The sequence below is a fragment of the Malania oleifera genome, chromosome 7 (genome assembly GCF_029873635.1).
Source record: "Malania oleifera isolate guangnan ecotype guangnan chromosome 7, ASM2987363v1, whole genome shotgun sequence".
In the NCBI taxonomy this organism is placed as follows: Eukaryota; Viridiplantae; Streptophyta; class Magnoliopsida; order Santalales; family Ximeniaceae; genus Malania; species Malania oleifera.
Window position 1 is genome coordinate 86,445,571 of NC_080423.1, and position 24,365 is coordinate 86,469,935.

The following is a 24,365-nucleotide window of genomic DNA, read 5'->3' on the forward strand; positions in this document are numbered from 1 at the left end:
TATACTTGCTTCATTTTTCTTTGATCTTTCATCAAGTTCTCTTTAATCTTCATGCTCTCATGATCTTCAAACTTTATCTTTGAATCCATGCTTTAAACTTCATATTGATCATCATTCTTTGAAATATAAGCTTTCATGAATCCTTCTGAACACTAGACCTTACATTCATCATTGAATCATGAAATGACATCATTTAACCAAATATATTAAGTTCTACTTGTTTGTTAGCATCAAAATAGGATGTTAAGTCTTGTAAGACCAACAATCTTCCTCTTTTTAATGATAACAAATAAGAAGCAAAAATTTGAGTGAGCCTGAAAAAGATTCTCTCTTTCAATAAGCATCATCATAACAATATTTACAAGATCAATATCAATGTTAAAAACTATTTTACAATCATGTTTATCACTTCATTCAAGTTCAAGTTTATCAATCAATATCAAATACTTCTCCTCCTTTTGATATATATATATATATATATATATATATATATATATATATATATTATGTTCATGCTAAATTTTTACTTAAAACTTCTCCGCCTTTTGACATTAATCAAAAAGAGTAAAGAAAAAAATAATTAAATTCAAATAAAATCACATTTTGAGCATATCATCAAACATGCATATCATACATATGTACACACTCAATTTATTATTTTTCAATATAACATATGTAGTGTGTTTTAATAGTCATGTATATGAGTTGTAACATCTTTACTAACAGCTTTTTCCCCTTTTGACATTACTCAAGATACCAATTGTTGATTTTATGATACCAATTTAAAATTTAATTCATGATATCAATTTAAAATTTTATTAATTCATGATACCAATTGATTAATAGGGAAACGATCATAATCTCCCTGAATTCAATACATTCAGTTTTGTTACCAATTATACTTTTATCATCCCATGTTTCAAAACATTGATCATGTATCAAATATCAATATCATGTCAATATCATCAATGTCATACCATGCTCATAGATATAATCATACTTGTCATGCTCAAAAACAAATTGAACTTTTAGATTGTGATACCAAGTGAGCTTTTAAATTTTGATATCAATTAAAATATTCATGGATACCAAAATACTTTATAGATACCAAAGCTATTATCACATCATGCATAGCTCATGGATATTAATATAACTATTATATCTTTCATAACTCATAGATATCAATATAAAGTACAGTAAGTTTATCCATGTGATTCATCAATAGTATGCATGGTCAAGAATTAATCTCATATCAAATTCATGCTTATGCTCAATAATCTCATGCTCAAATTTTCAACATAGTGAGCCATAAATTATCAATATAAGTCAAGTCAAGTCATACACAGGTAACATATAGCATATCAGCACATCACATAAGCAGGGAGCATATCATTATCATTTGCTTTGTACTACAATTTTGCTCAAGTTGTTTCTTATTCTCAAATATTTTTTCTTAAAAAAAAAACTTATGCAGTAAGCTCAGATTTTCTTTTGATTTTAAAACTTTCTTATTTAAACTTGTATGACTCATCCTTTGATTTTGGTCAACAATGTTATTTGTGTTTTTATGTGTTTTAATAAACACTCTGAGATTTTCAAGTCTTTTTATCTAGGTACCCATACCTTTTTGGGTCCGATAGGTTTCACAGGGGATGTTTCTTTTACTCTCCATATTTGTTTAGTCTTCACATCCTTTCTTTTAAATGGATATTCAAACTTTATATGTCTATTTTTCTTACATTGATTGCATATGGTGTTAATGTAGGCATTAGAAGATGTGCTAGCATAATCTTTGGATGCTTTTGAAAAATATCCCATGTAAAGACTCTTTTTCCTTATATTTTCAATTCCATTAAAACCAATGTCTTCTTTGTTTAACGACATTCTTTGTGAGCCTATCATTTTGTCAAAATTTTCCTTTCCTTTTATGAAGTTGTAAATGATCTTTTCTTTATCTTTAATTTGATTTTTGAGATCATTTATCTCAATATTTTTCTTGCCATCAACATTCTCTTGAGATTTCTCTAATTCTTGAGACATTTTTCTAATCTTATCCTTTAATTCAGAATTATATATGTCTTTCTCATATTCCATAGAGGATAGGGATTGAAGGTGTTTTATTTCATTCATCATTTTTCATTCTTGCTTTCTAATTTCTTCATTTTCAATTCTCTTTCATTTTTAGTAAGATTTTTAGATTCTAACTCCTTTGTCATAACTTAATTCTTACTTTCTATTTTTTTGATTCTTGAATCCTTTTCTCTTTCAGCAGTTTTAAGGGATTCTAATTCTTTCATTATACCTTCATTCTTATTCTTCAATGAAGTATATCGTTAAGTCACATTAATTAACATCTTATGCACCTTGAATAAGTCATTTTGAAGTTCTTCATAAGATGTCATGCTCTCATTATTGGATTCATTAGATGAATCACTATCATATTCATTATCCGATTTGGATGAGGAACATTGTTCTTTATTACCATCCCATGCCATGAAGCAAGTATAAGCAACCTCGTGGTCACTTGATTCACATTCTGAACTACTTGTGCTCAAATTACCCAAGTAGTGGCTTTCATGGCCTTTTTGTTTTTCTTCTTAGACTCTTTCTTAAGCAGTGGACATTTCGGTTTTATATGTCCAACTTTGTTGCAATTATAACATGTAGGAGTTTTATTTTTTGATTTTTTTTTGCTAATATCTTCTTCTTCTTCTTCTTCTTCTTCTTCTTCTTCTTCTTCTTCTTCTTCTTCTTCTTCATCTGATTTAGATTTGGATTTTATTTTTAATTTATTTTTCCTTCTTAGTATTCTTGCTAACTTTTTGGATATGTAGGCTAATTCATCTTCATCCATTTCTTCTTCACTATTAAAGTTTGAAGCTTTGAAGGCTATAAAATCTTGAGCTTTAGTTTTTCCACTTCTTTTATTTATTGTCATTTCGAATGTGAGGAGAGAACCTATAAGTTCATCTAAGGAGGTGTTTTTCAAATTTCTTCCTTCCGTTATGGCAGTGGCTTTTGGTTCCCATATAGATGGCAGCTCTCTAAGAACTTTTCTTATCTCATAAGTAGAGTAGGTTTTTCCTAAGGCATTTAGGGAATTTATTATGTGAATGAACCTAGTGTACATATTAGTTATGCATTCATCCAGGTTCATCTTAAAAGTTTCATGTTCGCTTGTAAGCATATCAATTCCATTAATCTCTAACATCTATAGTGCCTTCGTAGGTTTCTTCTAGCTTGTTCCATATTTCCTTGGCCGATTTGCAAGTCATTACTCTATTAAATTCATTCATATCAAGGGCAAAATATAAAGCATTCATAGCACTAGAATTAACTTGTAGCATTTTGTGATCTAATTCAGTCATATCCTTTTTCTCCTTAGGAACTTGTTTTTCATCTACTAGTTTAAGGGGAATTAGGTCACCATCCGTAACAACCTCTCAAGCTTTCCAATTAATAGTTTGAAGGTAAATTCTCATACGCTGTTTCCAAAAAGCATAGTTCAAACCACAAAAGATAGGAGACTTAGTTGAGGATTGTCCCTTTCCAAAGGGAGCTACGCCTATGTGAGCCATTAAGATCTTTTTATAGCTACTAATTAAGATTTACTATAACCCCACTCTGATACCAATTGAAAACAAAAGTGTAGTCCCAAGAGAGGGGGTGAATTGGGTTTTAAAATTTTATTTTAATTCCTTTAATGAAAACTTAACCTTTTGTTGATAATGCACGTACAACAACATAATTCTTTTTATTCAATCCACAACCACACAAAAATTCAATCAAACAAATCAACCAAACCAATCAATCATAAAACATTCAAACAAGATAAACTTTGCAACTTAATGGAAATTCTCAGCTTTTTCAACTTGTGTGCAGCCTTGTTTATTAAATTTGAATCAATCCCTATATATATGAAATTTATCTCTCAATTTGATATCCAATACAACATCCAATCACTCTTTTCAAATACTTAGACCATAAATAAACTTTAAGTTAAAGAGTCTTGGGGTGTTAAATCAATCAACATACTACTTTACAATTTCCGCAAAAGATTGATCAACTAATGTACTCTCTTTCGATTTTCGCAATCCCAAAAATAAATTAATCTTAAGTTTATTTAATATCTACTCCATGTAGTGTATATGATTTAGATATTTAAAACATCCACGCAGTTTTATATGTGCTGAAAATAAAGAGAGTAAGGGAAAGAAAGAGTGAGACAGGGATTTTTACGAGATTCGGCTTATACCCAGCCTACTTCCTTGCCTTTGGCAAACCACCATAGGATTCACTAAACCAGTTCCTTTTCCGGACGAAACAACACTATTGCACACTCCTTCAGTAGGCTAGAACTAGCCTCTCCAAGTGATATCTCCTTACTCGGTCACTCCTTCAATTAGGCTAGAGCCCGCCTCTCTAACCGATACCCCACATTTAGCCAACAATCCAAACACCTTGGAACATCCAAGAACTACAAGAAAACACAAGATACAAGCTACGTACAATAGTACTCTCAAAACAGAGTAGATTAGTACAATTTTAGCACAATATACTTCAAAATAAATAACAATGTGAAATTTTAACTTGAAGCTCAAGGGAGTATATCACCGATTAATCTTTCAATGATTGAAAGATTTAGAATTTGATTGCTCAATTCCGAGGGAAGAAGATCAGCAAAAATTCAGTTACAAATTCATGCACAATATGTGAGCTTGAGAGCCTTTGAATGATGAGAACAGTTGAGTGAGTATTGAGTGCTGAATTTGATTCTTCGTAATTAATTCAATGATCTTGAGGCTTATTTATAGACTTGAAAAAGTATATAACTTGATCTCCAAGTGACTTGGAGTATTCCTCAAGTTTTCACAAAGTTTGAGCCCCAAGCAATCCCATTTATAAAATTTGTCCGTTATAAAAATTTAAAATCTACCGTGTGGCAGTAGACTGACACTTTTGGCTAGTCGCCTGCCCAGTTATTTTAAAGGGGCAGTAGGGTGGTAGTCGCCTGATGGAGCACTGGCAGTCTACTGGTGGGACACAGTCAGCCTACTGATGGAACACATTCAGATTGCTATTAGGCTGCTGTCAGTTTCAAGTACCCTTAGGTTTCTTTGTCATAAGTTTTTCTATGTAAGTCCAAATTTGACAAGCTTGGTGTCAAAAGAAAGCTACGAGAAAATCCTACAACTTCACGTTGAAGACTTTTTAAAATAATAAGTTTTTGATAGAGAAATATGCACCTCAATGCTGATGTAGAAAAATTAACAACATTTGAAAAATCCTCTTTTTGGTCATTTTCTTTCCAAAAATGATTCTAACCTTTTTAAAATAATTTTTGACCTTATAAAACTATTTTCCAAGTATGTTAAAAAGTATCTAGGTCCAAGAAAATAATTTGAGAGTTTCATGCAATCATATTGAAATTATTTGAAGTACTTACATGAAATTTCCTATAAACTCTTTCAAATTTTCAATTCTTGAATTCCTTGAGGTCTTTGTGCTTGCTTCATTTTTCTTTGAGCTTTCATCAAGTTCTCTTTAATCCTCATGCTCTCATGATCTTCAAGCTTTATCTTTGAATCCATGCTTTAAGCTTCATACTAATTATCCTTCCCTGAAATATAAACTTTAATGAATCCTTCTGAACACTTGACCTTACATTCATCATTGAATCCTGAAACGACATCACTTAACCAAATATGTTAAGTTCCCCTTATTTGTTAGCATCAAAATAGGATGTTAAACCTTGTAAGACCAACAAATTTTTATTAACTGTCGCTAATAGTTAAATAAATTAATATGAAATAAATGTTAAGACTATTAGAGACGATTCTTATAAAGTGTCACTAATAGTTAAATAAATTGGTGGGAAATAAAGGTTAAGACTATTAGTGACGGTGCTAAAAAAGCTTCACTGATAGTTAAATTAATTGGTGGGAAATAAAGGTTAAGACTATTAGTGTTGGTTTAGGACTGTCACTAATAAATGACTATTAGTGACGCTTTGATTCGTCACTAATATGCGAAAAAATGTCGCTAATATTTTCCTACGATAGTTTGAGCGAGAAAACTGTTTTTTAGTTACGAAAATACTAGTGACGCTTTCAATTTTGTCACTAAAAGTCCATTATTAGTGATAGTTTAAAAAATCGTTACTAATAGTGTAAGAATTATTGACGATTTTGAAAATCATAACTAATACTGTACTTTTAGTGACGAGTTTGAAAGTATCACTAAAAACCAATTTTTTTGTAGTGAATATTGCGAACGCTACACAAAATATTTTCTGGGTTGAATCATGTTTTATTGCAATTAGTAATTTCCCTTTCTACTTTCCATATAAGTGTGTTCAATCAACATAAAGCACTGGAGGAGAATGACGAAATCCCTCAATTGAGGCTGCAAACGACTAAAAACACACGTCAACACTGTAGAGTTGTTAGCACTAGGAATATCTCCCCATATCCACTTCACCTTTGTCCCAAGATTTGACTCACACATAGTATGCATTCACTTTGGCAGCATTTGATATGAAAGATACCAATCTCCAAAAATCCTTGCAACTGTTAATTGCTTCCCAAGTCATACCTTTATGTAGATACATGATATTGACTTCGACCTCAAGTGTGCTTGAAAAGCTACAATTGAAGCAATAGCATCTGTAATAACCCGAAGGATAATGGTATTTAAATAATAATTAAGAGAGTGGGAAATGGAAACAAAAAAGAAAAGGGAGCACTGTAGGTTTTGCATTCGTCGACGACGTTGCATATTGGACTCGTTGACGAGGGTGCGTCTCGTCGACAAGAAAATACCGAAAGGATATTTAGGCACCTCTGAATTTCGTCGACGAAAGGGAGAGTTCGTCGACGAATTTCCTCTTGACCTCGTCGACGAGGTGACGTGACTCGTCGACGAAACCCCTAGTATAAATAGCCTAAAATTTAGTTTAAATGTAGAAAAAATCAGAAAAATCACTCTCTCTCTCTCTCTCTCTCTCTCTCTCTCTCCTCCCTAGGTGTCTCTCTCCTCTCTCTTCGATTTCAACTCCATCGTTCGCTGGATCGACAATCTAAGGCCACCACGACACTCCTAGGGAAATTCTTTGCAAATCTACCGAGGCGGATCGTTGGTGGAAGTGAGTTGAAATTCATCCCTAAGTTGAGGTAAAACTTTTTATACAAAATTTAGTCTTACTGTAGTTATAGGAAATGATGTTCACATGAAAATACTAAAGTTTAGTTTGAGAGTTGTCATTTTCAAGGTGTTGAACGGGGAACCATGCGGGTGCAGGACGAGCATTTTTAGGGGGTTTTTCTCAGTGTCAGATAAGAGAATAAATTAAAGCAGATATTTTCTAAGCAAATTATTATTATTTATCAGCAAATTAAATTTCAGGAAAACATGTATTATATTTGAATATTGTTGAGAAAATGCATATTTGGGAAAATATTGCTGTTATACAGGAAATATGATTTTAGAATAAAATATATAATTTTACTTAGCATTGTGTGACATGAATATGGTTTTACATGATAAGTATTATGTTATGACAAATTTTACGAGTAAAACATGTTTTCAAGAATTATGAAATAATACGGTACATTATGATTTTGAAATACATGATAATTGATTTATTTATTCAGAATGATATGTATGAGATATTCGGCGCAAGACCGTGATTAATAGCCAAGGCAAGGCCGTATTTATGAAGTTGTAGAAAATGCTATCAATCTATTTATGTTAAATGCTATATTATCATGTATTATATGTTATTAGAACCCGGATGTTAGTTTAGTTTAGTTTTAGGAGCACGGTATCGTAGCTATACAGATCATATATCTATGTTCAGACTTGTGCTAATCACCCCACAAGGAGGTGGGAGATGGATAGTCGATGTGACTTTCAGTGTAGAGTTATAGACGTCCACCTGACAATTCAGACCAGGGTGTGGCGGACCTATCGTACTTACAGACATTTTTTGACTCGGCAGTGGTCGGTCAGCCATTGTCGGGTTCCGCCTTCGGGTTGCACAACCCGTCATGAGGGGTAATACATGACATCAGCTATCTATTCATCCTAGGTAGATTTTCAATATTATCAGTTATAACAGACATTTCATGATCAGTATAAACTATTAGAAATTATGAAACTTATGTTTATTCAGATATGTTATGATGAATGTTTTCAGGTATATGAAATGTACTATATATGTATAATTGTATTAAATATTTATATTATCACATAACTGTATTTAGTTTATTTTCCCTTATTACGAAGTGTCTCACCCCCGAACTTAAATAACTTTTTAGGAAACCCAGAAAAACCGGCAGATCGAGGCCGCCATTGAGCCTATTGAGTTACCTTGCTAGGAGGGTAAGTTTGGACTAGGATCAGAAGTTTTTTGGTGTGGGGTCCGAAAGATATTTTGTATAATTTTTGGGAGATGTATATAAACACAGACTTTTGGTTTATAGTTAACTCTGGTATTATATGTATATTTTGTGGTTATCTAAATGATGATTTATATTAACTGCTGTCTAGATTCCGCTATGTATGACGGGTGTCCCCGTTACCCATGGGTTCGGGTTGACTGTATTATTTAAATATGTTTTATCTTATGATAAGTTAAGCAGGTCGTTACAGCATCACTCTTGATAATTTTTGTTTTTTCATCCGCAATTAAGACTTCAACTGTGGGTGGTCCTGCAAAAGAGTCTCATTTATGCATGTAGGAGACCTTTATACTGCGTAATTTCAAAAAGTCTATACTTTCTACATCAACAAGCACGCAACCTCCAAGCGCGGCTCTCGTTTGGATTGCACCTAATATCCTATATTGCTGTGCTCAATTGCACCACTTTAAAGTTGTGGTGTGTTTGCGCATAGTGCATAGGCACAAAGTATATCAATTCATCCTTTGTGTTTAAAATCATACCCTTACAAAACTACGAAACACCATCCTATCGAATGATCTCAAGGGAAGTCTCAAATTGGTTTCTAATATCACTAGCATCGACGTTGATCATATACACTAATGGAGGCACGTCACATACCCATATCTATCTCGCAGTTGTGTTCTCAGGAGACATGACAACTTCGTCATGCTCAACCCCATAATCGTCCGGTCCACCCACCTCATTTTCCCTGTCTTCTTCCTCCTATAAATCATCTTCTTCCTCTAATTCACGATCACATTCAATGTTAGATTGCATTGGATTGATCTTGTACACACTCCTCTCATTCATTACAATTGATGAAACCGTTTCAAAGTATGGTATGGATAAAGCTCCAATTGAAGTTTGGTCACACCTGTATTCAGTTGATGGTCGTGGTTTGTCATGAGTATTGACCCCACATTGAATTCGTGCAAATTTGTCTCTTCACATGCAAACTCCATCGACAGAAATTTTGGCCGAATTGATATACCTGACACGTCATTCAAATCCAAAGCTGCAGTCACCTGTGAAAGGTGATCACACATCCTATTTATCTCAACAATATCGAATTCATTATATGATTGATGATGAAAAATGTCTCACTCTGCAAAATTGAAACTCCACCCATACTCCTACTTCAAGGGATGCATTTAATAAAAATTTTGACTATATACATGTCAGAACAAGAACTCTGTATGTCCAATGCAATTAGCACATCTGAATCATCCCTTACCAACACATCGACATACACAACACTTTCACCACCCTCTCGTTGCGAATATCTTGAACTCAATTCTAATATGTAAACATTTTGATCGATGTCTAATCCTTTATATATTTTCTATTTGAAACTTTTTAATTTCATCCTCCTTCTAATTCCAATTGTTTTTGTTGGCCCAGTACTATATTTATTACTAGTCAACCCATGTATACTTGACGACATTCTAAATTTTCAACATCAAATTTTTGTCACTTCTCAATTGCATTCAATAGATTCTTTTCTTAGGAATTGCAATATGTTGATTACTATCTTATTGATATATATATACTACTCTAATATCTACCATTATTGATTCTTCTCTTCAAAATCTTAATCTCATTTCAATTTATAAACACTAATATTTAACTATCGCTATAACTGAGTTCTAATTATTAATTGCTATGTGCCAAAATTATTACTTTTACTTAAAATATATTCAAATTACCTAATATTTAATCTAACCAAATGTTAATATTTTTCACAGATATTATTTTAAAATTATAAACAATAAATAACTATCGCTATAGCAATAAATAACTTTAACAGACATTTGCCATCATAAAGTCACTATTTAATATAACAAAATTATTATTAACTATGTTCTACGTAATTGAAATCAACAATTTTAACTTTGTAATTCGAATACAAAATAAGATACTTAAATTTTCAACTAAACTAATGAAAATATTGTTTTCTAAAAAAAACTAAAAATTAATGACAATTTACATATTATTTCAATTTGACAAAATAAAATATTATTTCCCATGTAACAACTAATTTTTCAACTCAATATATTTTACTTAATAACTAATTCCAAATCAAATTTTGATTACTCCAAATTTCAACTAAACTAATGTAATTATTTTCTTACAAAAATAGATTTTAACTACAACTTAAGGAAGAATTTTTTCTTAAAATTATTCTTTTTAATTTTAAAAAATTTAATAGAAATTACTTCTTTAACAAAACATTGCCGCTATTGACAAATTTTGAACAAATATCAACTTTTATTCGAAACAAATATCTAAATAAAAATTTCTCAACAAACATTAATTCCATTTGCTTCAAATGAACATTATTTCTAACAAAATTTCAACAAATAATTATTCTCAGGTTAGTTAAAAATATTATTTTCATAATAATATATTATCAAGGTTCGAAAAAAATAATTTTATGTGTAATAAAATATTAAAAAATTAGAACAAAATAATAAATATTATAATTAAATCGCAACAATATCAAACAAATCTTATTTCACATACATAAATCTTAATCTTGCAAAAAATATATTAATATAAATACTCCATAATCACAAAAATACCTCAATATCACAATGAAACTTATGCAAGTAATCCAAGCACAAAGTTCAACTACTCATTTCTACTATAACAATAAGCAGAAAAGTAGAGAAAATTTCAAGCTCAAATGTATATAGGAGAGTTTTTTTTTTTTTTAATACAATTACTTGACTTGAAGATGGGCAGTTATATTGGTGATCCTTCTTCCTCTTAGTGAAAATGTTCACTAACAGTGTGTTCCGTGACCGTTGAAAGAGAGCAATTGGAGGAGAGTTGTTGGAGAAGTAAAAAGGGGACAGATATGATGATGATGCACCTTTCAAATAAGGAAGCAGAGGAAGAAGGAAGAAGTGAGGAGGAGGAACGAAGAAGGGGGAGGGAGAAGAAAAGAGAAAAGAAGAAAAGGAAAGCACAAGAGGAGCATGGCCCTATCACGTGGCAGGCTAATCGAAATCTTGACCATTGTTTTATATATATATTAAGAACCGACTTTCCAAAAGTTGGTTCTATGTTTGACAAGACAAATCCTATCAGGGGGCAAGGGGCACACAGGGGAGGAAAGGACCTACCACGTGGAAAGCGAGCAAGGCATGCCGAGGATGATTTAAATCGTGCCGATTTGTTTTTCTTTTTTCTTTTTTCTTGTTTTGATATAGAAATCGACTTTTGAAAAGACAATTTCCTTATTGATATGACGAGACAAACACGCGGGGGAGCAGGGGGTGGGGAGGCTTGACACTCGACACGAGCAGAAGGGACCCTAAGGGGGAGGGGAATCAATTTAAAGAGTTTGATTTTTTTTTTCTAATACTATAATCGACTTTCTAAAAGTCAGTTTTGACGTAAACAAGACAAAACTATAATGGTTACAAAAGAATCATTAGATTTCCAATTTTATATATATATATATATTAGAATTGACTTTCCAATAGCCGAATGGACTATTGAAAAACCTGTTAGATTTATTTCTATAAATATATAACCAACTATCCTATACTTGGGTCTATTCTATTTTAAATAAAATATTTCTGTAAAAAAAAACTCTCCAAATTCTCTTCTTCCCCTTCTACTTTCCACCCCACTTCCCTTGGCCGTACTCCATCACAGCAAAGCTGGGTAGCCCTTGTACTTGGCTGCAACCCCGGTTGGGCATCTCAAGTTCCGATTGAAACAAACACCTGAATACAGATACAGCCGGAGACTTTTGACTCCGACTGACGGGTGGACCTCACGGGGCATCCATCCGCAATACATTACAAGAAATAATAATACTAATAATAGGAAGAAGTATCCCATGATAATGCCGTACGTAGGTGCTGGGACCCTTACTAGACCGGGTGCACTCTGCGCACCACGTGACAGCCAAAACATGGGTGTAGTTTGCAAAACCCTAGCTCGCAACTAAATTGAATTAACAATGCAAAAATGCATCCATTATTGAGCTTGAGAATGAACCATAATTGTGCAATTGTAAGGAAGGGTTTTCAAAAATATTTAAAAATCAATCCTATTTGAAAATTTGTGGAATGAAATTTTTGGTTATTCCATTTATTCGGTTCATTTTTAATTTCAATAAGTTTTCACAATTTTTTATTATTAATTTAATTTTAATTTTTATGCTCATACGCCAACCAAATTGATATATGTATTTATTTACAATAAATTAGCTGACCCCATGAGACTTATGAGACTTGAGGCTTGATTTTTTTTTTTTTGTTGTATTTATTTATAATAAGTATTATTTGAATAACAGTGATGTGTTTCCACTGAAACATCGTCTTTTTCCTTAAACCAAGAAATTACTAATCTCACCAATATGATGATGGCATCTCCCACAGAACCAAGATCATCAAGAACCTAGGAATTCCATGAAGAGGCCGACACCATAGTTTCCATTGTAGAAGAACCTATATCTCAAAGTTTCAAAATAGTATATTCAAATAATTTTATCACTTTAAAAAAAAAAAAATTTATAATGACTTGAAAATCGAGATTGATTTAATTTCTAGAGGTTCACACACACACACAAGCGCACACACACCTAGTCAGCAATTATAGTAAAAAAATTTGATAACTTAAAATTTTCACACATGCATGTATATAATTATAAGATTTATTTTTGGAAAAAGAATAAAACAATTATAATATAAGAATTTGATAAATTACAAAAAGAATATGTTCCATCATTATAAAGTAAAGATAATTAAAGCAAAAATTCTTTAGATAAACTGAAGGAGATTGATCATCAAATTGAGTAGGGTGTTGTGTTTGCTTTATTTAACATTGAATTAAACTACAAAGTTCGGTTATACTTTGTTTAATACTCAGAACGACAGCAAACAACACTAAAATCCATTTGTTGAAATCAAATTCCAAATCAGATAGAGAAGGGCTAAGTTAGGGTAAAGATTTGAGCATAGAATATTTCCATTGAATTAAGAATATATATATATATAACACTTCTGCTTTCATGCATACAATAGATGGATTTAGTTATTCAAAAAATAAGTGAACCCTTTACAAACTGCTGAATCCAAATTCCTGTATAATTACCCCATCAACGACAAATCAATCAAATGCAGCATTAACCCCCCTAATTATTTTTACAAGTCAATACCACCAAAGTTACTGTACACTGCAATCATGTGCAATGCAAACCACAATAATACAAAGTTTTCAACATCTTACTCACGAAGATGGAGGGATGCATTGGGCAAAAAGTCATCTTTTCACATTTTACAATATCCATCAATCTCGACCTTGAATCGCCCGCCAGGTTTTTCAATCCCCCCTTTGCCCTAAATTATTTACTTTCTTTCCTAGCCTGGAAAGAATACAAATCATAAGGGAACCAAAGTGATAAACTAAGGCTGCAATCATTATAAAGATTATGAAGAGGCTCTTTCCCCAAGGCAATGGTTAAATGCTGCTACCCAAAGCATCATAGATTTCCTATTTCCCACTTTACAGCTTCCAACATAAAACTTAGTAGCATGGCCTTGTCATTTGTGAGGGAAGGGACCCAACACTATGAGCTAAAGGCTCCTTCAAAGCCCAATTTTGCCTTTAGGGCCCCCCCAAAGGAACAAAGGAGCCTTTACACTTGGGACAGGTGCCCCACGAGGGTTGCCCAAATATAATAATGAGCACACAACCAACCATGCAAATATTTAATACAGAAAATAAAATAGCTCTGATTCCCTAAATATGTAAAGACTAAAAAAAAAAAGCAAGCAAACAACATCATCACTGAGATTTACTTTTTGACCTATAGTCTCATTACACATCTTTTCCTCTATTCTCTTCTCTTCTCTAATTTCAATCCTCTCATGGTAGGACCTACCATAAGGGTTCATATTCATAACTAAATCATATTCTCTTCATTTCAAACTATTAAATAAAAATAATAATAAATCTAGTTGTGAATGTGTCCAATGCAACAACATAATGAAATAACTTGCGCACATTTACTATCTTTTAAAATGGAACAAAATAAAGTTAAATTTGCTACTTGATTCTATGTTTTCAAATCAAATATTTACTCTCATGCGCAAAAATATTCTGATTGAATAATAAAAGCAAATCAAGAGAGAGAAAACTAGATAGAAGTGCCTCCAAACAAATCCATTTTCTCAAGACGTAACCATTTCCTCAAGACATAAAGAAGACGAGATTGAATTTATTACTTGATTTTTATACCTCCTCCATTCAATTTTATGTTTCATTTCATTCCCATCCCATTCAGCACGAACTCCCTCCAAATCCCTTTCAGCAAACCAGGTCAACAAAAATCTATACAAACAATCATGTTACCATGCGAGGATCTAAACTCCCTCCCCAGAAAGCACAAAGTCTTGCATGCAGCCATACAAAAGTCCCAATTTTCTTTTTCTTCTTTTGCTCGCCCAAAAAACGTATCTTTCTAACACAGGAAAACCAAGAGGATATAACTCGAGTATGCCAACAGGCCTGCACCCATTTTCCTCAACTTATTGGAGTTTAATCCAACGGGAAAAGCATGCTATAGGTTCAGTCTAACCTCAATTAGGTTGGCACTCACCATGGTTTCATTTCCCAAAATATAAATTTAATTATCCTGTTACACCAAGCAATTTATCTCGTATGATCATCATCATCATCATCGTGGGATCACTCACATCTACCCAGATTACAAAACATGTGGAAAAAATATACTATCTACACTTAGAAATGGAGCGTACCTTCTTATACATCATATAAGGGCAACCACTTCCATCATGCCTCAAGGTTTGGCTTGGATTATATTGTGGAAGGTGATAAAGCACTTCTAATTGAGACTTCAACAGTATAATGTTCAATTAGAAGATGCTCAGATTCTTAGACAGCCGAGAAGATGAGCATTCTTTCAGCCAACAAAATCATGCAGAAGTTGTCCTCCAATGACATCCCTTCCAAAAGGTCGATTTTGTGATTCAAAGCTGCCCATAACATATCCATCACCATTTGCATCGACACTGAGTCCAAAACGTTGGGCTGCATTAATAGGGAAGGGCTCCGATAAGCCAATCCCATTATTCTGGTGGAGACCAAGTGTCAGAGACACACTACTGCTTCCACCTCCGGTGCTTGCCCCAGCCGCCACATGCGGATGATTTGATAAGTTGTTATATGGCAAGTCCATTGGTTCCTCACTTTCCATTGGTACATCTGGAAGCTCATTTCTACTGCGTTTAGACTGAGTACTGTCCGGCATTCTGTGGGTGGAAATGGAAGGGTTTTCAGATGCAAGTGAGTTTGCAGAATGTAACTGATCATTTAGCCTGTTAGCATTTCGCTCCTCCCTTTGAGAAGCTTTTTGAGCCTGCCGTGTCTCTAGCATGTGTATCTCTTCTACCATCGGCTTCCAAAGTCTCACTCTTGCATTAATGAACCAGTTGGAAACCTGGCTAACAAGCAAATCTCATCAACAAGATCAATTTGATAAGAACACAGAAACAAATTAGATGCCAAGAAAGTAAATAGACAAGTAAATTTCAAACTCAGAAGAGAAATATAGAAAATATTAAAACCTGTTTTCGCTTCTAACCCCCTCCCCAACCCCAACAAAAGGTCTCTCTATTTTGGTGGGGCACGGGCAGTGATTAACCAAGCAAACTTGCAAGGATCAGTACAAGCAGATAATACAAGCTGCAAGAGAAGAGAAAATGCACCTGGCTCCGTGATAGACCAGTCTGTTTGGCCAACATTAGCTTGTCTGTATCAGTAGGATAACTACAACACCAAATAGCAATTGAATTATTAAATTCCCAAGGATGCAGATAGACTCTCCAAAGAATCAAGAGTATAATTTAAAAAATGAAAACCCAAGCATCACTCTTAGCTATCCAGAAGAAAATTGTGCAAGCTCATAAAGTTACTTACGGATGAAGGAAGTGTTCAAATAACCATGCCCTGAGCACTGTCACTGCACGCTCAGGAAGTCCTCGTTGGGGTCGCCAAACAGGTTGATGCTCAAGAAACCCTGAATTTTGAACAGGCTTTTGGCTATAAAGGCTTCTATCAGCATTCCCAAACCTTTGAGCTTCATCTTTTCCTTGGCTCATCTGACCATGAGCTTTGTTTGTGAACTGAAGCTGGTCCGTAATTGCATTCTTTAGGCACCTAAAATGTTTAGACATGGCTTTCAAAGCCAAGTGCGCATAGGGAGCTGCATTACCAAGACCAGCAACAGACTCAAATGATTGTACCACTGCTTGCAACTGTTGACTGTACTGCTTGTACCTCCTGTAAACCTAATGGAGATGAAAGGTATCACATAAAGAGATGGAAAAACTCATATTGGAATTACAACAAAAAACCTATAGAAAAAATCCTAGTCAAACCAAATATAATTAATTTCATCTCACACCATGAAATAGATACTTGAATTGCAATATTAATTGTATGGAAATAAAAATCAACTGCATGGCAATACTAATCAAATTTGTTGCGTATGCAGACTGAAACATTGAACTTAGAACAAATTTCTTTTATCAAGTTAGCCAATGAGATCAAAGTGTATTTTTCAAATCAACATTCCAAATTACCAAAGAATAAGTCCCCACGTACCACAACTTTCCATGTCCATCTCATTATGCCCAAAACTAGCCAGGATGATTGCCTATTCAAAATAACGTCTAAAATCATGACTACAAGCTTGCATAGGTGCTACATGTTTTGACTAAGTGGCACCCTTGCCTCTTAATCAAGGCACCTACATCCATTCAATGCAAAAAGTATCATAAGAAAGCAAGGATTAAAAATTGAGCGCTCGTTTGGGAATTATTTTGGTTTGAGTTATTTCCATTTTCCACATCTGCTTTTCAAATGCTGAAAAAAACACAAAAAAGAAACACATGAATTTGGCAACATGCATCTAATGTAGTTGGTTAACAAAAGTCCAAAATGTGCATCTAAATAATTTTGCAAAGCAGTTTAGCTTCTTTTTTTTTTTTTTGGGGGGGGGGGGGGGGACATTAAAAAAAAAAACACACAAATAAAAATGTTGCAAATGCACCCTCAAATTTATATATTTTTATTGGAACTATGTTATTCTAAATAACCATTCAAATTAATTGTTGAACAAATGATATATTTATGATAACATGCTCCTTCTCACTCAAATGATTAAGATTTGATCAACTAAATTAGAGATGGTCTATAATGGGAGTTAACTCATTGCTTACTTATTCCCTCTTGAATAATAAATATAAAGAATTGGCTAGACAAATTAGAGGTTTGCCATGCAGTTTATGTATAACGCATGCAGTTTCAATTTTGTTTGAATTTCATTTTTTAAATTTCTTTATTCTTCTTCTATGGGTTTCCAGGTCTTTATTTTTTATTTTTTTTCATTTTTTTTTCACAAGATTTGCAACTCTATCTCCAAATATAGTAATATAAGGATAAAGGAAGAATGAAAGAAGACCCAATGCAAAAAACTCCTACTCCATATTGAGGTTTGGGAAGGGCAATATGAACACTCCCAATGACAACAAGGTTTGGGTATATCCTTCTTGCAATTGTAATTGGGCCAAGTCTCACCTTTACTCCCACTAAATTACCTGGGATGCATTAATGGGCGGGCGGCTTCTACCCCTAGGTTTGATGCCGCACCATTGGGTCACAACGTGGCCCGATGGTGGCTTTGAGTTCCTGGGTAAAAACATCATAATAATAATAATAATAATACTTAATTTTTTGCACCATGTTATAAACAATGTCTGATCCTAGTAACCAAACTAGTTTCTTTCATCTGGCATTGATCATCTACTCTAAATTTCTAAAATATAAAACAAGAAGTTTAAAATTAACTTAAATATGGATACTTCTCTCATTCTCAACCTGACCACGATAAAACCATCCCCATAATTTTTTTTTTACACAAAAATAACATTAAACATTAAGATTTTAAATATATCTTTCACATACCAATTTTATTAGAATGTAATCATATTTATGACAACTAAATGCACAATTACAGCAGGTTAGGAAGCCAAATAACATTTTAAGACCCATATAGTATGGAATTTAAAATGAAAGACATGCATGGAGGATCTATCATTTCTGAAAACCATTTTTCCCCCAAAGATCAAACTTGAAAATGCTCCAAGATGCTGTATCTTTATTAATTCAATCAAGCAGCCTGAATAAAAGGCAGACACATTGTCATCTCATTTTCTCTAGCCTTGGAGTCTTGAAATGACCATTATTCTCTCCGTAAAACACTTTACTGGAGTATAAATCATGTCGAATGGATTCCTTCAATCACTTTATGCACATTACACTCCAAACTTGATGACCATGTTACCCATTGGAACTCTTTCCGTGGATGTCAGACACTTTATGGCACCAATCGTTGTGCATATATTCCGCCCTATCATCTTTTTTCAGTAAAGATGATTTTGCGTTTTCTTAGCCATCATCCAACAAATACAAGAATCTAATTCACATGGAATACAGTAAATCTCCTTTTCAAGGGTCGTAAAATGCTTTAATCCAATCTATATAAATTTCAAAGGCAATCACTTAAAAATAACCACAGATGCATGCTTTTGCCGCTTCCTCGTGCTACACCACAAACTGCATCTTGGCTCAAGCGATGACTAACACGCGAACTTCAAAAACCACATGCTAACTTATTAGACAATGGCTTCTACTGTGACAAAAAAGCTTGGCTTTCTCAAAGACCCAGCTTAAAGAAGGAATTTGGAGGAAGAGGAAAATCATTTCTACCAGAATTTAAATCAGACACACGCACTCTCTCTCTCTCTCTCTCTCTTCAACTTACCAAGCTGCAGAAGGAAATATAACACACTTTAAAAAAATCCCAAAATGATGGAAAACTAAAGCTAACAATCATCTTCGACGAAGACCCATGAAGCCGAAATGCAAATGAACAAACACCAATGAAGATTAGCTAGAGAAGCATACCTCATCAAGCATCGAAATCAGCTTTGACTTCTTCCTCCTATGCTCACCCCCGTCTACACCGCTAGCCGGATCGTCAACAATTCCAGTAGCGCTTAAACTCTCCATGGGAGGATCCATCAAGGCTGAATCTGCTGCAATTTTTTCAGCGTAAATCCCTCGACCCACATCACAGAACTCCTCCAGCAATTGCTGTGCGGGCTTCAAGAACCTCGACCCCTTCAAAATTGTAGCATACCCCGTGAATGGCCCAAGAGGAACCCAACTTCTGCAAACATCATTCGAAGTTGAACTACTCCCTCCAACAATGCCAGGAACCACATACCCGTATCTCTGAAGATTGAGCTCCAGAGGGAGATTGCTCTGATGGGTATGGTGAGAAGACAGAGATAGAGACAATCCTTGCCCAGAATTGCTAGTGTCATGGGCCAATGACAAGGGCTCTGCCTTAAACCCCACACCATTAAACGACTGCTCACCCAAATCTCTGAAATTTTGGGAAGCGTAAAGAAATGGGTTGTTGTTGTTAATGTTCACATCTTGAATCGCGCTGGGGTTTATCGGGATTGAAGATTGCAAGTCCAAGAACTGGGGATGTGCGAGAAGGCCCATCAAATTGGCGCCTTCTTCCTTCACGACGCCGCCGGAGTTCGCCTTGCAGGCCTCGCCGGAAAGGGAAAGCGGGTTGGTTTGGCCGTGGAACTCGTGGGCGCCGCCGCCGGCGCAGGTTAGCAAATCGGAGGGTAGGAGGGATGGATCGTAGAGAGGGAGCAGACCGGCGCAGCCGTGAAGGTTGTCGACGCAAGACGGGTGGGTCTGACCCAAAACCCGGAGCTTGTCCCTTCTGCTCTGCTGCGGCACATGGTAGGGCTCAAACCCCTCCGCCATAAACAGAAGCTTAATTTAAATAGTTCTTTCCAGAGAGAGAGAGAGAGAGAGAGAGAGAGAGAGAGAGAGAGAGGAATGGTATTCGGAGGAGAGAGGAAGAGATGTGGTGATGATGAAATGAGAGGCTATGATGATATTGTGAGCTTCAAAAATTGCAGAGAGGAAAATATAAGAAGACAGGTGACGATGAAATGAGAGGCTATGATGATATTGTGAGCTTCAAAAATTGCAGAGAGGAAATATAAGATAGGTGAGGACTCGGGGATTTAGGGGGTTCTCTCGAACGCATCTTCATACACCACAACTCACTCACTCTCACACACACGCAATTTCATACTCTATCTCTTTCTTTCTGGGTCGCAGTGCAGCTGCGCATAGGGTTTGGGGAGACCGGACGGCGACCGGCTATTTCCGGTAAGAATTAGAGCTAATTACAGGGGAGCAGATATTTTCTGACAGGTATTTCGATCTGTTGTCGTTTTATGGTTTTTGGTTTGTGAAACAGTGGGAATGGGTTCAAAGACATAATAAATAGTAGGATGTTCTTTGAAATTTTTTTGGTTGTATAAAAAACTAATATGGGGATTGGATGCTGTTGGGTTTTAATTAATTACCTGCTAGAGAGTGGTGTTTTGAGTTGAGTTTGATTGATGACGCACGTGAGATGGCGGGAACAGGAGTAGCGGTGCTGAAGCTGAGTTTGCCGTTCGCAACACTCCTCCGCCAATAGCTTTTCTTCTCTCTCTCCCCCTCTCGCCTTTCGAGGTTTCCGAGTCTTGCTCTCTCTCTCTCTCTCTCTCTCTCTCTGCATGTTTTCATAATTATTTTTTAAAGCCGAGCGCTGCACTGCGCTCTCGGTATCACTTTCAAAATGGAAGTACTCCCATACGCGCCCCCCTTCATTTATTTTCCTCTTTCATCAACATGCGGGTAAATGAAAGTTATAAGAATGGTCACTCCAACAGCCTTTATGTGAGTGAAATTTGGGATGTTCAATCAATCAGTTCTTCCAAAAATTTTCAGTTCTAGGAGAGGAAGAATCAAATCGAACTAATCTTCTTTGAGATCCGACACTGAACTGAGTCGATCCAAACTAAAAGTGTGCTTGTAAGTTTGATTGCAACTCTTTATTTTTTATATAAAAAAAAATGTATTACAATGACAAGCATATTATACAATGCAACAGTTAGTTTTGCTTGGTTAGTTATTCTTTTTCTGTTTTTTTTTTAAAAAAATTTATGTTTCTTCTCTTTACTTTTGTTTTTCCCTTTTATCTTCTTCCTCTAATTATACGTACGGAGGCTTCAGTTTGTAATGTAGTTGAGGAAAATAATAGAAAAGTTTTTCTTTCTCTTGCTCAATTCTTATCTGTTGTTGCCATACTCTGTTTTATGATACCAGAGTAAGAAAGAAAAGAAAGTTGCCTAGGATCACTCTCATGTCTACTTCCTCTATTTCAATGAATAATACAAATAAAGAAAACAATTCATACCACTTATAGAGTGGGGAAAATTACCATACACATGAAGTAGATCTATGATGATGACTTTGAAGGCAAAGAATAAGATTCATTTTGTGAATGGAACAATTGTTCGTCCAACTTCAACACATACTTCAAATGCTCTATGGGAAAGATGCAATAATATGGTATCTTCTTGGATCATTAACTCGGCGTCGAGAGAAATTGGTGCCAACATCATTTGTTCTCACATTGCCAAGGATATGTGGCAAGATCTCAAGAATAGGATCACACAAGGAAATGGGCAAAATTTTTCAATTTCAGAAAAATTTATCAATGTTAGTTCAAGAAAATATGCTGGTAAGAGATTACTATATAAAATTTAAGTCTTGATGGGATGAATTGGCTTATTATAATCAAATTCCCACTTGTTTTTGTGGTGTATTAAGAACATGCACTTGTGATGCCATTCGGGAATTGTCCCAGTTACTCACCTTGGCACAGTTAAATTGTCTGAAAGCTTAACTCTCAAAATCTACTTTGTGTACCATCTTTCTCATATAATTTGCTTTCAGTTAGTAAGCTTACTTCATCTCATAAATATATTTTTATTTTCTTACCTGATGTTTGTTTCATTCAGGAATTTACCCCATGGGGGATGATTGGGATTGCTAGATAATATGCTGGGTCATACATCTTGCTACACTCGACTGCTTATGCTGTTCAGTTTTCACCAACATCCAATATTGTGAACTCTATCATAAACTCCAAATCTGGCATAGTAGATTAGGACATCCTTCTATGTCCTTATTGAATTTTCTTTCAAAAATGTATCAGAAGTTAGTTTTTCAAACAAACCTGAAGATCATTGTACAGTTTGTCCTCTGGCTAAACAAAAAAGACTTCCTTTTGAGATTCATTTATATAATAAAAGTTTTTCTTTCAATCTTGTTCATGCTGATATATGGCGACCATTTTTTGTTCCAACTCATAATGGTTCTAGATATTTTCTTTCCTTAATGGATGACCATTCTAGATTTACTTAGACCTACTTAATGAAAAAGAAATCTGAAGTTCAAAATATTTTTATTGCTTTTTACAATCTGGTGAAAACACAGTTTGAGACAAAAATTAAATGTGTAAGATCTAATAATGGTTTAGAGTTCAACATGATAAATTTTTTTAATTCAAAAGGAATTTTGCATCAAGTATCATGTGTAGAAACACCTCAACAAAATTCTATAGTTAAGAGAAAGCACCAACATCTTTTAAATGTAGTAAGATCTTTAAAATTTCAATCAAGCATGCCTTTGATTTTCTGGGGAGAATGTACACGTATTGCAACATATCTTATTAACAAACTTCCATCTTTAATTTTGAATAACAAATCTCCAAATGAAGTTCTGTATAATTTTGTTCCAGCATATAAACATTTAAAAGTTTTTGGATGTTTGTGTTATGCATCAACCCTTACCCAATCCAGATCAAAATTTTCTTCAAGAGCAAGACAATGTATGTTTATAGGATATCCATTTGGTATAAAAGGCTACAAACTTTATGACTTGGAACAGAAGACATTTTTTGTTTCTTGAGATGTCATATTTCATGAATCTATATTTCCTTTTTTCCTTTGATTTCAATAGGACTTCTAGACATGACATTTCAATTCAGTCAAATACCACTTTAGAAAGTTCCATTCTAGTTCTTCCTAAGCCAGTTTCAAATTGTAAAGAGCATATAATCTTTCCTAAACCATTGTCATAAGCAATTCCTCCTTCTGTTCCTCTTGTTTCTTCTAATACAGATATACCTTTACATGATGCAAATTAATTTCCACCATTGTGAAAATCCACTCGACAACATAGAATGCCAAGTTATCTGCAATCATATCATTGCAACTTAGCTACTTCTGATTCTCAATCATCTCCCAAGGATCCTGCTATTATTTCAAGTACTAAACATAGCATTTCTGAAGTTCTTTCTTACTCCAGATTATCTGAATCACATAAAGCATTTTCTATTGCTATATCTTCTGATTTTGAACCTTCATTTTATCACCAAGCTGTCCAGTATGCCCATTGGAGAGATGCTATGTCTGCAGAATTATCTGCATTAGAAATGAATAACACTTAGATTGTAATAACTCAAAAAAAAAAGTAGAATAATAATAATGGTCATTTAGTTAGTATCAAAACGAAAGTGTTTCTTTGTTAGGATCCTTGATTCCATATTTGATGCCTAAGAAAGACCTTATCTAAGCAAGTGTTCAGAGACTATTGCGGCTTAGTCGCTCCCTGGAGGTCGGTCTGGTCAGGTAAAAAGGGAATTTCATAGGATAAAACAGAGTAAACACTGTTTGTATATGTAAATAAGTACATAAAATAATGTTTTGACTGACATAATTCGTAAAAATATACGATTAAATAATAATATAAGTATTCTATGCGGGGCGCACAAGACCGTGTGGGGCTTACATGAGTCCTGAAGTCGTGTGCGGTCCACATGAGTCTCGAAGCTAAGTAGGGTTCATAAAACCGTATGAAGACTATGAGAGTTACGTAGGACCC

General features: G+C 34.3%; 1 protein-coding gene across 1 annotated transcript; it reads right to left on the reverse strand.

The window, feature by feature from the left end:
• Positions 1-15,031: 15,031 nt before the first annotated feature.
• On the reverse strand, positions 15,032-21,212 carry LOC131159869 (BEL1-like homeodomain protein 9). The gene is made up of 4 exons (XM_058115065.1): positions 19,455-21,212; positions 16,404-16,774; positions 16,193-16,253; positions 15,032-15,924 (listed from the first exon to the last, which is right to left on the reverse strand). The coding sequence occupies exons 1-4, from the start codon at positions 20,337-20,339 to the stop codon at positions 15,388-15,390; spliced, it is 1,854 nt and encodes a 617-aa protein (XP_057971048.1). The 5' UTR covers positions 20,340-21,212; the 3' UTR covers positions 15,032-15,387.
• Positions 21,213-24,365: the final 3,153 nt, after the last annotated feature.

What these genes read in the sequence shown, in the direction of transcription:
- LOC131159869 (XM_058115065.1), bottom strand. Translation starts at nt 20,339, where the DNA reads ATGGCGGAGGGGTTTGAGCCCTACCATGTGCCGCAGCAGAGCAGAAGG. An exon ending in TGATTTCGATGCTTGATGAG is followed by an intron (nt 16,775 to 19,454) that starts GTATGCTTCTCT and finishes CATCTCCATTAG; the next exon opens with GTTTACAGGAGGTACAAGCA. An exon ending in TTTGAACACTTCCTTCATCC is followed by an intron (nt 16,254 to 16,403) that starts GTAAGTAACTTT and finishes TTGGTGTTGTAG; the next exon opens with TTATCCTACTGATACAGACA.